The sequence below is a fragment of the Ptychodera flava genome, chromosome 18 (genome assembly GCF_041260155.1).
Source record: "Ptychodera flava strain L36383 chromosome 18, AS_Pfla_20210202, whole genome shotgun sequence".
In the NCBI taxonomy this organism is placed as follows: domain Eukaryota; kingdom Metazoa; phylum Hemichordata; class Enteropneusta; family Ptychoderidae; genus Ptychodera; species Ptychodera flava.
In genome coordinates, this window is record NC_091945.1 from 15311377 (window position 1) to 15328652 (window position 17276).

The window sequence follows — 17276 nt, forward strand, 5'->3', positions numbered from 1 at the left end:
CTTTGAGTGTCAAAGTCTATTTTTGTCCCCTTTATAAAATAAACCCCAGTCAATATTTCTCTGATTTTTGCCAAAATTTTGAGAAAAACCTGTAGCCAATGAAATGTGATATCCATTTGGTCCAAAATTATCAAAAAATTACAGAAAAATTTATAAAAATTGGTAAAATGTTGCATCAAAATTTTGGCGGGAAAAACTTACAGCGCTCAAAGAGTTAATAAAACAAACTGAACATGAATTGATATTACAGTGACATTTTCTGGTGAAAATTTAATGTCATCTCTGCCGATGCACTGATGAAACTGAACTACAGCTGTATGTAGTTGAGAAGTTTGTGATTTGTGAAAATCCTGAGAAAACTGATATGACAATCATTCATTTCTGAAAGATGCTGAGAGTGGTGATACTGGCTTTACTGTAAAAATGAGAGAGATCATCAGTATGTGGGAAAGGCTCTGTGACCACGGTCTACCAATCAGACATGAATAAAATCACATTGCATTTCAAATCCCCCGGTGACGCCTGTTGGAAATCTCATACCTCCTCTAGTTGTTGCACCCTGAAAATTAAGGCAGCATTATTTGTTCTGCTGAGGTTGAGGAAAAAAAATTAGCATACCAAAAGAGGGACGTTGTTTTCTGTGTGGAGGCAATTAGTACCGAGTCAAGCTTGTCCAAGCTGAAGGAGTTGATTTGGCCGTGCAGGAGGAGGGGCTCCTACTGTGTCATGTGTCTATGTGTTGAATCAAGAAAAGTGCCGTGATCTCCGGATTGAAGTAGACATGTCTTCTGTCTGTATTGTTTAAATGGGAAATGAAATTTGCTGAGGGAACTATTGTAAATACAATTCTGAACGAAATGGGTGTAATCAGCTGTGGTGAGTACCAAAGTGTTTTTGAATCTCACAGCGAGTGGAGCAGGTTTTTCCACAAAAGTATCTGTCTCTCACGTCTGCAAGGGTCGTTTTATGGGATTTCCTTACACCGTAATGATGTGAAAAACACACCGATGTAAAAGATGTGATTGTTGCTTCTGCCCATCTGTAACATTTTATCGGTCATCATGGGGGTGGGCACCCTCCCACTCATGCGTCCAGCACAAAAAAAAAATAGCTGAATCCGTAGAAAAGAGAAACACGCACAATTCATTGGCTATTTCAATGGTTTTTATCCTCAGGTTAGATTTTTGTCATCACTTGGCAAATAGACTGGACCCTTTGTTTTCCGTTTTCCAACAGTCAGGTTTTTTTTCTGCCAAAAGTGTTTGTTCCGTGGGTGGGGAACATAACAGGCCCAAAACTGAGACTACCTTGGAAGTCTAAACATGTTTTGTGTTTCTGCTGATTCCAAAGTTTTAGCATGGAAAATTGCCGGTGGTGCGGAATTCCTGATGAAGTCACGCACAATTGGTGTTTGACTTCGGCTGATTTCTACTCAAGTCAGAATCCTACACTTTCCAATCTGGTCAGCATTGTTTTTGTGGGGGAAAAAAGTCACCACTGCGAGCAGAAGGTAAAATGTAATATCGCCCGGATTGAATCTTTAGCGTTCTCACAGAAAATATCTCGTTAACAAAAAGAATGAAGGGCAATTTGAGTGCTTTCACTTGTTATAAGTTCCACTTCACTTGAGCAGGTATGTCCTGAGAGAAAAAAAAAAGAAGACAAAGAGAATATATTGTCTCTCTGTGATTCATTGGCAATGATGCTGGTTCCGGAGTAGAGGTCTCAAGATAGCAGAGGTTTTGTGTCCACACACTCAAGACTTTGATTGCACTGGGCAAGCTTATGAATGGAGTTTAAAGAGCAGTCGAGAAAACATTGCGTAATGTGCCGTTAGAGATTTAGGTTAGGGGAGTTAAGCACCTGGCCAGCGTTCACTATCATGTTTCAATCAATTTCATGGTGCGTAGTTATATAGCCCTTTTCATCCCCACTTTCACATGCAGTAGGTCCGTGTTACCATTGGAAATAATAGGGTGAAACTAAATTGTGGTAGTACAAGGGGTCGAAGCTACCATGGCTGTGTTAAAACCCAGATATGACAAAGTGAGTGTAAGGCAAACTTGCACAGCTTTGGAACAAACAATAATGATCTAGACGGCACAAAGTGGTACTCCTTAAGACCTTTGTTCGACTGTTTTTACTGACATGTGAAATACTCTCTGGTTAGCAAAATCAACACAGGAAGTCTAATGGATCGCTTTGGGGTGTGAAAAAGTAGTGTGTCAGCCGATCTATTTCGCTTTTTCCCCTCCCCCTCCCCCAATCTATTTCCAATCCCCTCCTACTCCTCCTCCTCCAATGCCACAGTAGAGAAAGCCACCTTTTCAAGCCACTAGCTTTCAAAGTCAACAGAAGTCACTTTCCCGTCCATAATCAGATTACTCCTTGTCACTGGTTATGCAAGATCCAGTCAGACTCTGGAGTCATCATCACCAGCACGGTGGATTGCAAGTGAGAATAATTAAATTTTCTCAAAAACAAAGGGAGGCAGTTGCTTTCTTAATGAGATTTCAACACTTGATTGTTCCGTCACTTTACAAAATAAAGTGTGACCTTAATCTCTTCTAAGATTTCAAGTTGACTGATCCTCGTGAAAAGAGCATATTGCATGTTCGATAAGCAGGTTTTTAGAGAATTCCACCATGTAGCAACACATATGAATGAACGCACATGAATTTCAATGATTTAGCAAAATCCAACAAAGAGTGAAATTCTACTGCCGGCTAATTTTTGGCCTTCTCTTTCAGAGGTAAGCATAGTGTGTATATTCTGTTTATTTAATTTTCTTTTCAGTTTATATTCTGTAACCACTTTCCACACAGATTTTAGTGTCCTCAGTTGATAACACTATCACCGTGTTTTCTTTCCAATCTGTAAAGCTTAGCCTGTACCAGTATCACTTGTTCAGCATCCCTCTTGCATCGCATTTTTTTTTCCACATTCTAGACATGTGATGCTGATCTGTTGGGAGGGGTAGCCATAGTAACCATCTTTAATTCCAGTAGCTAATAACCCCAGCAACAGATTTCATCAATCTGGTTATTAAAAAAAAATTCCCCGAATACATAATATACATTTTGTTTCACGACCAGCGGGCAGAGCCATAAACCCCCCAGGTAGAAATCCATCATACCTAAGCATCTCCCTGCCATAAATCGTTATCATTCTGATTGCAATGGAAATAAAATTCCACTTTTTGCTGAATGTTTCAGATAAAAAATTTATGTATTGAGCGCAGTGTGATGTGACATGCTGGGAATTACTGGTAGGTTTCATGGCACAGCAGACTGCGGTGCAGAACTGTTGATGTTGGTAGAAATTGTTGACAGAATTCTTGCAGCTATTAAACTTTCCCATTTCGATATATCATCCTTACTTAAACCTAATCATTGATTTGTGTATCCAATTTGCTTTCACTGTAATGAATTTCAAAACAATTGCATTGAATATGTTCTGACATTCAAACTATAATCCCATAAATCAATATGGTAAAAGTAGCTTAGGATACGTTAGTGAATATCAGGAGTGTCACCCGCCCCCACCCACCTGATATCTACCATGCCAACATCTCACACCCAGTAGTGTAGGCTAGGGATAGGTGAAGTTTGTAATGGGTAATGACCAGGGGGTGTCTGTCCCAGAACCCCCCAAAGTGTAAACGCAATCTGTCTTACAATATTGGAATCTGGCTGACTGATTATACAATGATAATGCTGTGCCATCATATGATATGATATCACTGATACATGCTAGTGTACAATGCGTGATGGATTTGTGATGTGATACCATATGATATGTGAGCTCTGGCATTTTGTTAGCATAGAGAGATTCTCGTTGATAAAAATACAATACATTCTGCATCAGTTTCATTGTTGTCAATCATACATAGGTCTCTTTTTACATTGTCTGCTACAAACGATGAAATAGCCAAACGCAAAACACTGCCGGGCATTGTATTGTCTGTGTAATCTCAAAAGGCCATGACTGCTGCAAGTTTTACACACAATATACCCGGTAAATGGTCCATGTGGCACACATGACAGTTTTGAATCAAAACCTACAATCTTTTCCATCCCTAAGAAATATTCCTCAGTGAGAGTATTACAAGTTTCTAAAAGACACACCACTTCTAAGATGACAATTCAGTATGTCCCTAAAAATTCATGGCTTTGGTGGTAATTTCTGAGTCCATTGACCCGATAACAGTAATAGGTACAAGTACGCCCCAGGGATGGATTTCAGAATAAGTGAAGTTCTCCAAATCTCCTCTATCCACTGATATGATAGAACCTAGATAATGTTTCAGTTGGTTTTAGAAACAGGGATAAAACAAAAAAAAATGTGTTTGCCATATTATTTCCGAGAAAAATCCAGCTAATCTATCTGTATTGCCCATCATTCAGTTTGCAGCGATATATTATGATTTCTCAGTCTTGCAAATGGCCATTATCAGGGAAAACCTAGGCATTGTCTAGGCTGAGGACGTACCATAGCACAGTGCTTGTACAAAATAGACTATTCCAGTGTAAGTGTACTTTCTAAATACAGGGCCCTAGAAGTGAATATCCTGTGTTTTTTTGCTCATTTCACCCAAGTTTTGTTATGAAATGTTCAATTTTGTGTTCTGGTGCATTAATTACTTCTGCTGACCTTACGAAAGTCAAACAATGGGGTGTTAGTTGACCCACAGTAAGTTACATACAGCCTTTGAAAATTTTGCACCATCATGATATTAACATCAGAATGTCTCCACTGATAGGACATTTTCCATAACAGCAAAGGAGCTTTTTTGGTCAATTTAAACTTAATTTAAGCCACAGTTAGCTGAAATTTAGTGATTTTTTTCATACGGTTCGTAAAAGAATAAATTTTTAAGTTCACATAAAAATTATATATAAAATTTGGATTTCACTTCATAGAAATATTCTTCACAGGGTATGATAATTTGGCCGCATCATGTATATCTGCAAGTCACTGTGCTCAGGCGTAACATGACATCATTACCTAGCAACCCATATCTTGGAATGTTTCTGATGAATTTCCATCCTGGCATTTCTCGGAGCCTACCGTGATGACTTGGAGTCAACACCGAGCATGAATGCATATTGATTTTTGTTTTCAAACAGCGAACGTGAAAAGGTATTATACCAAGGGCTGTCACCTTGCAGTCGATTAGCGATTTGATTTATTCCACATTAAAAGGTCACAACACATATCTGCAAAGGTAGCAGAGTATTGACGGCGTCAGAATGTCTGCATCACTCGGAATGCACGGTCCTTTCATTTGCCGATGGATCTATTGAAACAAACAGGTGTTCTCTCCATCGAGATAATTCAATTATTGAGAGATTAGAGATAACAATGGCCGGTAGGTGAAGTTTAAATTCATAATGTGTCGCAATTTCCTATTGTGTTGGCGTATAGTACTTAAATAGGAGCCTTCTCGTGCCATGGACAAGATTCGATGACAGCTGCTTCCTGGCTGCTTACTGATCTTGCGAAAACATGTTCAACTATAATTTGCACTTCAAAGTTCCTACATCTTGTCAATTTTTTATCTAAAATTTCAAAATTTTACAGCAAACCTTGATAGATTGGGTTTATTCCTAGCCAATAATTTCAGTGTAGGTGGCACGTTTTCAGAAATGGAACATCGGCCCGAAGAAGTTATTTATGTCCACGTTATTTATTTTGTAGGGGTTAAAAAAGGGTCTCGGCCTGTGAGCTTTTTACATCTTCCTTATTTTAGAGCAAAACAAACAGTGTATTGTTCAGGATGAAGTCCTGGCTTACAGCCGTCTTGAGGTGGCTAATGTGATAAATTGTACCTGCAGACTGGGTCGTATTTTTTATTCCTGTTGTCAGCGACTTTCACTGATACATTAGAGGCAGACTGATCAACCAGGCAAGGATTTTTGCCGTGAGAAAAACAAACGGAAATGTTTGTGAGTTAGTAAATACTAGCTGCCACGGAAATGAAAGTAATTCACTGGATATGAACACACGCTGTGATAACATCATTTTAAAAAACATTTCCCCCACTGCGTGTGTCCGATTGCCTGGTTTTCCAGCACCCCAGTCAGGTCATTCCAAAACACATGTTCAGTTTCTGTGTCCATTTTAACGGCAGATTGGCGGATGCATACCTATGGGTGATTTTTTTTTTACCCCCAGTGTTGTAGAGTAGTCAGTATGACCTGTAGTAAACTATTGAAGGCCATAGCTTGCTCATCAATTTGTGTGACATCCCAGTTTCTAAAGGTGCTGCCAAGCATAACACTTTTATTGATAGGCTGTGAATTTTTTTGTCACGAAAGTTCAAGGTTTTGTCACAGCTGATACCTTTATGCCTCTGAAAGGACATATTTAGCAGCTTGATATAATTTCTATTTAATAATATCAACAAAAATGATTGACATTGTATTGCAATCAACACTGGGTTGCATGCATATTTTAGTCAGCTGGGTTTTTATATATTTCGACTGAAATGCAAACAAAAACATCAATCTGTAGCTTTGCTGACCTTTCAGACAAAATTTCACCCTTACAGTTATGCAGCATGGGGGCTCGCACCCAGAAATGTGACTACCCCCCTATTTTCCAATGTACTGATCCATGCAGACCATTGTGAATGATTGGACACAGTCCACAGTATTGTTGATGACAGGTAGAAATAACACAAGCACTTGAAATGAAGGCATCTCAGCAATTTTACAAGGCAGTGTAATGACCTGTTCACTTATGAAAATAATTATCCAATGTGAATTTAAAATATAAAATTATGTAATGTATAGCAAAAAAATAGAAAATAAAATCCATATAAAAAACAAATAAAATCCATGAAGCATTTCTGTGATTGGATTGTGCTTTTCTAACCGGTAAACAATTTTTTTCCATAATAGTAATAATCGTATACGCTCTGTAGTCAACAAGATATTACTACATTCAAATTGTCAGCAATTTTTCCCTAGGAAAATTTACCAGCAAAACATGAAAATACACATTTCTCCTTATCATATACAAATACTGTCTATCTGTGTTTTTCGAATTTAAAGGTGGCTAGGCTTAGTTGAGTCGTGGCCCAATAATATAATTGTTACTGCTGCGGGGCAGAAATGCCCATGAACAGAGTAATGCATTCACTTTATTCAAACAGTGCTGCAATATAATGTCCGTATCCATTCAGAGATCAAAGCAAAACATGGATCTGCTTACAATTTGAAAAAGGCTATTGAGAATTTAATGTGTGATGAAATTTTATGATGTCGCAATGGCTGTGTTTACAACTACAGAGCCAGAGAAGGATGTATTGTCTGTGAAAAAAAGGACTATTTCATTTGTTAGGTTTTTCCTCCTTGCAGTGTGGCGTTATACAAATGTGTACAGGAACGGTTGCTGATGATAAACGCATTCTGAATGACATCTGTCAAAGTCAGTGACAGCCAAACCCCCGTATCAAATCACGGTGGTCAATATCATTACTGAGGCTACATTCAGATTCAAATTCAGATTGTTATTGCCGCTGAATATGTGCAAGAATGATTTTAAACTACCATTTGTGGAACATGAAGAATTCATGATTCTTGGCCAGTGCATCTGCATGGCAATGTCCTAATGGAGAATCTGTATCTCTCTCTCTGCCATTCACCAATTAGCTGAACTGTGCAATGATTCCGTTGAATGTGTAACCCACCCACAAGTACTGATTTGTTTTATATTTTCTGTTATTTCTCCTACTTGATAGGAAGTCGGCGCGACATACTACTAGCTCCTTTGTTGCGCGTATGGCCCTTACTCCGCGTAATATATGAATTCACATTTGCAACCGAGAGCATCATAAAATCTATCAAGACTTTGTGTATGTTCCTTATGAATGGTGAAATACAATTGATGACTTTTTAATGGCTTGTCAGTTTATCTCGTAAAATAATGGAACCAGCTGTTGATTCTTTATGACTCCGGTTACGATGTCATTGCCTCCTGTTTAATGGCTTTGTGACCTCATATTGTCCCAGCTAATCAGGTTCTTAAATCATAATTGAGAAACTAGGCATACCTGTCCGTGTATTGTAAAGTATTAATACCTACAAATGATCAGGCATGTATACATTCCTGACCATGTGATAGAAACGTCTTCATTTTTTGAAAAACAATGGACAAAGCTGGTATTTTGTGGTAGCGTTGAGTTGCTGGTACTGCCATCACAAGTCAGGCAAATCTTCTCTAGAATACATAACAATGACATGTGAAGTCTGAGCACATTTGATTTTATGGATAGGATGCGCCTCAGGGACAATTTTTTCAAACACTTCCACATTTACAATACTTTTTTATGCGTGTGTTGACTCATGATGTAGCCTTCTTTACCCCCTTTTTTCTTGAAAATTAAAGGGCTGGTGAAGAGTAAAACTGAAAATTTTATTGCTAATTCATTTTGACGACTTAAATGGTCAAAAAAACATCAGCATTGGAATTTTTCAAAACTGCCCTCCCAATTCCGAATAAAGGCCCTAGCGACGCCCTTGGATACGAAGATACAAATCTTCGGTAATCTTCGGCAAATGTCGGGTATGACGTCATCCGAGGACATGGATCGCTGACGCCAGCTATTCATGCCAGTGCTTTTGCACGCATTTTCGAAATCCATTGTGAAAAGTTGTAAGGCAGGGCTAGGGACAGAGAACTGCTAAGCGTTGTGTCTCTATGCATCGTTCTCATTCAGAATCAAAATTGTTTCAATGGCCGAAGGATGAAAATCTGGCCAGAAAATGGACCAAGTTTGTGGAAGCAAAGCGGATTAATTTTACCCCTGTAGCCTCGAGCGTACGTTATTACAAACACTTGCCGATTGTTTTTCCAATCGCATGGAATACGATCACGGATTTTCCAGAAGGCAAGCCCTAATTTATAAGATTATTAAGAAAACTAATGATTGGCTAGGTTATTTTGGTGGTGTAGTTCTACCTCACGAGTTCTCGGTAACCCACTACTGTGCTTGCTTTCCAAGCATTTCTATGTGGCCAAACCATGTGTTGTGCAACATCGTATATTTACTGCACAGCAAACGATCTCATACGCCCGGGATCATGTCATTCACACTCGACGACGAATTCAGTGTACAAGTTACAACTACAACACACCTAAGCTCAAATTATCGAAGAAATTCATCTGTGAAAAATATCAGAAATTCATATTTAAGAACGTGAGCGGTAGAATGTTTGACTGTGCGTGGCAGGGCGTGACCTTGGACACAGTACAGTCGGTCAATCTACATGTACAGATTGCTGGGAATATAATTGTACAGTGAAATACTGAGACAGGATTATGGAGAACAATTTTCCAAGTTTTATATGGGCATAAATTTGAGGGATTTGAATCTCATGTCAAAGCTATGTCAATGATTTAAAGTTTTTGGCTGTATACATGATTGGATTCGGAAAACACCACACTAGAACACTAGCAACAGATCATACACATTTTCCACTGGTTTCTCGATGTTTCGGCACGTAGTAGGTTTCGGCCGGAAATTTTCACAACCCCGATTTATTTGGCCCTGACAGCCTAGCCATTTCAACCTTTATCAGCGTAGCCTATAGTCTATATCGTCTTGTCAGGACTGACATGAGACGACAGTACAATAATATGGGCAGAGCGAGCGAGCTTTCTCTCTGAAGCCAGTGAAGGACTACCATCGAGCGTAATACGGACAGTACGACTACGAGCGAGCGTATTGTCAGTACGACTGACACAATTTGCTAGAGACTTACAGCTACCGCGTACAGTCCAAAATCTAGCTAACATTTGTTCGTCCTCAGAGGACGAATAGACACTGTTTTGGTCGTGGTAATCAACTCTAGTCGCCATCGTATTACACGCAACCACAGATCATGCAGATAGGCTGGCCCCCCTATTGACGTCACACATCCGGGTTTGATTTTTCGCGGCAAAATGTGACTTAGCTTCGGAAAATGCACTTTTTTTCCAGTAAATACGCTCTTATACCATTTTCCTGCTGGCAATTTTTTGCTTTTGCCTTTCCAAGCATTATTTAACGAGTGAAAACAACCTTTTCAGGGATTTTATTTTTACTCTTCACCAGCCCTTTAAAAATAACATTTTCTCAAAATAAGGAGTCCATTTTGAATTTCAAATGTCGATAGTTGTTGGTAACCTGTTTCTCTAATTGCAGACTTTTATAAAGATTTCTGAATTTCATTTTCAGTTATTATGAAAGAAAATTTGTCAAATTCAAACTTTTCATTATGGAGTTTGGGAAAAAGTTTCAAAACTCTCTGTTGCTAAGGGAGTGTTACTGTAAAGCCCAAACTGTAGCATTGTAACGTTGAGATGATAGCGTTATGGCGTAGTCGCAAAGTCTCAGAAACAAAGTTATGGTAGGAGTATTGGAGAAATTATCAAAAACTCTGTAGAGTTCATTCTGCAAGACCTCTCAGCTGGAACCAGGAAGATCATATCAGTACAGCAGATTAAGAATTACAGATGAACTTAACTTACGTAGCTGTATAATCAGTTTAAAACTCGGCAGGTTTTTTCAGTTTGCAATACCGCATATGAAAGACTTACGTGAAGCATTTCATTAAACTCTTCCTCTCGAATGCTGACATACACACAAAAACACAAAAAAGGGCGTAAAGACTCACATGTAAACATAAATACAGACAAACAAGCATTTCTTCCCATTAATGAATTACAAAATGTCGCAGTTTTTGATAGTATGATACTGCGTAGTGAAAATTTGTATTTTTGTGCACACTATTACTACATGCACATGTTTGTGCAAACAGAATGCCAATGAAATGTGCGGATGTGAAAAAAAAAGTCTCATAAGGTTCATAGTGCGACTGATAACCACCTTTGTGCATTTCTTTTTTTGCGGTATTCCACACTTTCATGTTACTGATGATGCTAAAGTTGCCTCTCATATCTGTCCTTTCTTACAGATCGGTGCTAACGAAACCAGTGGGTTGGAGAGCTGCCAGTCACCAATAACACCCAGCGAACACTACTGCCGAATTTATGTCAACCCCGTCAGTGTCGAAAACTTTCCCCGAGAGGGCATCAACTCAGGAATCACCGTGACACCCACAATGCAACAGTTCCCATGCATTTCCGACCGAACTGCCCGCAAGCAGTCTCTGACAGACAGCTTGCCGAAAAAGAAAATATATCCAACGGGAAAGTACGAATTGGAAGTTCGGGCGGTTCGTCATATATTAGCGACAGCACCCGTTCAATACAGACATAGTACTTATTCGGACCATGAAAACAACAATTTTCAATCGTTGCACACCACGGCAGGTGACAGGGGAAGCGGAAAGTTTTCTGACATTTCAAAATCGCGGGATTCCATGGCAAGCTCAACATTTTCCAATCCAGTTATTGCTGAAGTCAGCAGCATACCATGTGCAATAGGCGAAACTCCGATCGATAACTACATTTCGTCTCGCGAGAGTGTACTTAATTGCGAACAGAAATCTTGTCAGGAGCCGAGAGACTGTTCTCGGACCTGTCAACCGACCGTGGAACTGCACGGCGAGGATTCTGTCACAAGAAACATGCGAATACCGATCACGGTGAAAACTTACAACGTCAATGGCGACGGACATCCCTCGTCAACGAGGAGTTTTCAGAGCATAACTGCATCGCTGTCGTCGGACAGCGACTCTTACGATGAATATGTGACAGGCGAACAGAGCAAAAGTTACCCCAGGACTAAGAAACAACGGCGCCGAGAGAGGCACGCGCAACGTCGACGAGTACGTAGGAATTCCGAAAACTCAAGCTTCCCGATGTCCAACTCTAGTTCAAACACTCAGGACTCAGAGGGGGTGAATACTGGGAAATCTTCCCAGGATAAACTTCATCATTCTAGCCATTCAATATCCAGTCAAAGTTCCAAACCCAGTAACTCTCTGTACTCAATATCTAGTTTCAAGTCTGTGGACGTGTCCAGTCCAACACGGCTCTCACTCTGCTCCACGTCGAGCAAGAGCCGAAACTCGGTCAGTTCAATAAACGGCACTGCCAATGGTATGGAAATGCCAGCCTCAAAAGCCAGGTGTGCACATTACACTGAGGCACTTATAGAAAGTGACGCGAGCAAGGAGAGGCCGCTCAGACCAAACTCTCTGGAAATCAAACCGGTTCACAATCTGCCGGACCCGGATATGCGGAGGGCTTCAATGGTGGGCAAGAAGGAATCACTGATGAAAGAGCTTCACCCCCTGGAGATCAAACGGAGGTACATAACTTGCGAGAAACAGCCAGCTCCCACGGAAGGGGCCAGCAAACCTCCGACCAAGAGAAAAGGCAAAGCAAAGGCGAGACCCAAGTCCCTGGCTGATTTCAAGTCTTTCAAGGATGCGAAAGTTCTCGTCGCTAGATTTATCGAGCAGTCCAACGGGAACGTCTCGCCAGCCGTGAAGAGTGTCCTGGAAAACATCCAGGCGGTGATCAAATCCGACGAAAAGCACATGGCCGAGGCGATCCACAGCGCCAACGTGCTGGGCCAGTACACCCAACCCACCGAGGTCAAACCCAAGCCGGCGAGGACAATGCCGGAGAAACAAGACAATGTGAAGGATGTCATGTACCGAAGCAATGCCAGTCTGGGAAGCAGGCATTGGCACAGCTGCTCCGATATCGCCGCTCTGTCGGATCATGGCGATGGCGAGGATTTCGTCACCGAGAAACAAACTATGGAGGCCAACTCAGTAGGAGAAGAGCTTGCCAAGACTCTGACCATCTGTAAAGAAACAGTCCTCTAGGGGATATCAAATCGACTGTCTTTGTTTTACCTGGAAATAATTAAGACACATCACTTTTATTCTCATTCGTGCTCTGTTTTTTGCAGCAATCAGAAAATAGTGAACTGTGGTAGTGTGCTTGAAATTCAACCAATAGGAGTATACGATATCAAGTGTAGCCTTTGTATCGTCACTGTCTTGTCAATATCCGTTACATGCGTATGTAACCCTCTGTGCAATCTCGACATAGTTCAAACATTCATAGCATGACATTGTACACGTAACAAAGCCAGTTGTGTCTCTGTGTGTTGTACAGATCTAGATTTCAATCTGTCAGTATCTATATGATTACAAATTGTTACTTTTCTAGCGACCCCCATTTCCAAGAATGGAATTTCAGACTAGCCATTATCAAAAAGGGCACTTTCTAGGTCACTGGGAACACAATCAGATTCATATTTTGCACACAATGCAAGCATGGATCTTCACTCTGGAGTCATCAGCAGTCCCCCATTCTCAATCCAGTGCTGTGATTATGTCCAGGTTTTTAGATTCCAGGGGTTGCCACACCAATAAGATAACACAGTCATTTTGGGAAAGCTAACAAGGGGCTCAACCACATGACATTATTTATACCTATTTATACCAACTTTTTAACATTTATAGTAACTATGGCAGCAGATGTAGTAGTTCCCAACAACAAAATCTATATAACGCCCTGTTTTTTAATTAACTTGCTTTCAATTTCTTTTTTTATTTTGAACTGGAGGTTGTAAATATCGTGTCTGCCAATTACATCATTTACTTGGCTTGCTATTGCTGAGCCGTAGCTCATCGACCATGGCGGCGTCAAGTACCATAGCCTAGTCTATTCATCAAGGAGTGAAATTTACTGAACAGATTAGAAGTGCAGGAAGTAATCAGGAAAATAGGAAGTGCAGTTCATTTCATTCACAAATGAAATGGACAGGACAGCTGTGAAATAGGACATGAGAGATAAAAGCGAACTTTGAGCGTCCAAAAATAGCAAAGCGCTGTCGCTGCATTGTGATCAGTTCATCTGCCAAGATTCTTTTCTGTTCAGCGGGAAGTGACATTTCCTGTGCTGTTCAACAGCATAGATGTGCAAGGCCACAGAGTGACAGTTGACATGCACATCATCCAATGAAATGATGTTCTAATTGAAATCTATGTGCCATTTATTGCGATATAACCATAATGAATTTACGCATCTCACAGGTTCTAGGTCCCATCTGTGAAGTCCTACCACCAGTAAAGCATACACACTTTACATCATTTAGTATGTTTCACAGGAAACCTTTTGGTACTGTTGAATAATATCATACACGAAAATCGCCAAATATTTGTTTTAAATACCTTTATATAGCCTAGTTTAAAGTGAGTGTCAAATTCAGCCCAATCTGTGTATATGTGATGTAACGTGAATTTCAAGATTTTTTACAAACTTCAAAATCAATACATATTTGAGCACAAAACTACCGTACGTGTTCGGTGTCTTTTCAAAATGCCATGGGGCAAATCTTTTTGACCCGACCCACTCAGTGCAATGTTCATCTGCTCAAGGAGGAAGAGTTTATTGAACAGTTCAAACACTTTAAAGCAAACCAATCTTTTTCTGCACTATAATGTCTAGCACGAGAATCATCAGCAAGACTAAACTTCACCTCAGCCAGATTTGCTGCCATGAAAGGGTCAGAAATAGAAATTAAAGTTTGGTTTCTATAGCAACGTGTCGGTGCCAAATCATGCAGCTTTTTAGCGGCATGCTCCAGAGTACAATCCCTGTCGTGGTTTTATTTGATTATGAAACAAAGGTGCTGGTAAATTGAATTAATCCTAGCGATGATCGGATTAAGTTTGATGGACATCCGTTTTAATATTACGCTGTTCATGAACCAAAATGAGAAACTGTAAGGGTAACAGCAGCGCATAGTTTAACTGTGTCAGCCAATAGAAATGGTGTTTATGACAAGTAGTCCCAATGGTTTCCATGGTTGCCCGGGCTATACCATGAGAAATGGGGGTGAGCAGGGTAGTTTTCCCAGTGGAATCACTTTTCACATACAGTGGACCTACATAGCAGAGAGGACATTCTCATACCTACAGTTAGCTAAATTTTAATGTAGTCAGGAATAGGGACAGATGTCCCAGGTAACTTTTCTTTCCTAATAATTCTTGGTTTCTTCACAAATAATATATGATGGGTTTTCGTTTCACTTCAAATTTTGATAAGATGACCCAAAAGAAAACAAAAAAACGAATACTTTTGTTCTAAGTTCCGTGTGGTCAAGTCATTTCCTGAAAGAAACTTCCTTTTTAATTTAGAGGCCCACCTGGTGAAAATAACATGCAAATCCAAAGGTCATAGACCTGTTTTTTAGAAATTTGCATATTAGGCAGGGTCTGTCAGTCAGTGAAAATGTTAATGACAGATAATGCATCAGTAATTCCCTATTAACATCTGACCTATTCTAATAAAATAACTGAAATAGAAAAATTCAATAAAGATAATGACATCTTTGGCAAATTTTACAGTGAAAATTGTTACACAAATCTGTGTTGCTGGTCAACTTTTTTGTTTACTTTGTACAAAAATATCAATGTGTACATAAAATTTGAAACATATTGCCATTAAAGGCCCAGTATCTGCGTCTTTGTGCTCTTTTGTCTTTCACACGATATTACCTGCTTTTACTCTCACTGGGTCAAAATCACATCTTGGAACATAAGCCACATCAGTGTTGATATTTACACACCATGCTGACCTAAAAATTGTGTGAAAACATGGGGCAATTTTCAAAGTCTAGCTCATTTGAACAGCGCCCTCTATCAGAGCTGTGACTTTTTCACTTTATATCTGTCTTAATATAAACTTTATCGCAGCAAGGGTCGGTGAATACAGAAGTTTAAGTTTATTTCATAGCTTGCTTTAATTTCACAGAGGAGGTACATGATGTCCAGATTGTACATGAAGCTGTATATTGGCGGCCATATTTTGGCCACATCCCTAAATAATATTTATACATTCAACTTTAGCTTTACACTACTCTTACAAGTATTAGACCCACATCTCTTAATAAGTACAGCAACGACATGACAAAGCAGAAGTTTAGAAATAAAACTGAAAATGTGAAAAGTCATAGATACTGAGGCTTTGAACGTAATAATAATAATGTCTGTTGAATTTCTTGCAGACACATAAATATTACATTGAAAAATTTACCCAAACATTGATTTTACAGAACAATTCTGAACCTCTCAATTTACATCACTTCATTTCATTTATTGGTAATATCTATGATTCAAAAACGTTTCATCACTGTACTGTGGATGTTCAGTCCGAATTGGAAATCTGGAAATAAGTAACTCTTCACCAGATGTAAAAATGTTCTTTTCTCAATGTATCATATCTTTACTGTGTCCATGGTTTTATTTTGAGCTTTCAATACATTTGAAAGGGGGATTCCATGTATATGCCATGTAGAATTATTCTATTTGAGAAATAGTGAAATATCGCTTTGAAATCTCATGAATTTAATAATGAAATGTTTGTGTGATTTTCTCTTGTTTAGCCGTCAGAAATAAACTGAGGTCAAGGGCTATTTGATTCAAGTGATTTTTGGATCTGAAATCTTTCTGATTATTTTTTCCTTACAATGTTCTGTACTTTTAACTTTAACTTTTGTAAATATTCAATTTTGACAACTTTCTTGTCAACTTTAATAATATATTATGTCAGTTTGTGGCAATACAATCTCTGTAAACATTTGGAAAAGCCAGAAATGTGAGCGTGCATATTACAGCGCCCTCTATCATGTATGCCTATTTTCTTTTGTTTATGTATGAACTTTTTAGCGTTTGGTTTTACAATTTTGGAAGTGTTATTTTTCTGCTAGGATTTACAGAAGCATGTAGTGTAAATATTTTTTTATCATTTTGATTATTTTTGATATAGCATGAAACTTCATGACAATTCTGAAAACGTAAACAATGGGGAAAGTTTTTTTCAAACTGAAGTGACGAACTGAGTTTCAGTTTGGTTTTTAATCAGTCATATTGACCATTTTTTTTTTTTTAGCATAAACTGTTAGCATTTTTAGAATGATGAAAATTCTCATCGGAGTCCGAGGCCAATCAGCAGAATTTGCAATTTTCCTCATATGAAAAATAAATTGTGAAAACAAAAGTATATTACGTTTGTCGCACAAATGCAAATGTTTGAGAGATTATGACAAAATACGGTAGAATATCAGTGGAGGATGTTGTATACGTGTGTTGTTCCAAATTCGTACCTAGCTGTAAGTTATTGGTTATAAATAGACATTATTACAGAGGGGGTATGTCAATTAGATGTAACAACTCGTGGTTTCAGCTACAGACTGCATCAAAAACTATGTCCATTTCAAGCATTAATTTATTGCTGAAGGAGTATGTGCTATTTTAGAATTGTAATAAAAGACTGTGAAATTTCAAAGAAGTTTAATC

General features: G+C 39.0%; 1 protein-coding gene across 1 annotated transcript in view; it reads left to right on the forward strand.

The window, feature by feature from the left end:
* The window catches only part of LOC139116952 (uncharacterized), a 99741-nt gene extending 82473 nt beyond the window's left edge, over positions 1 to 17268 (forward strand). The window contains exon 5 of the mRNA XM_070679695.1: positions 10965 to 17268. Within this exon, the coding sequence (XP_070535796.1) occupies positions 10965 to 12791 (1827 nt within the window). The 3' untranslated portion in view covers positions 12792 to 17268. The remainder of the gene's footprint in view (positions 1 to 10964) is intronic.
* Positions 17269 to 17276: the final 8 nt, after the last annotated feature.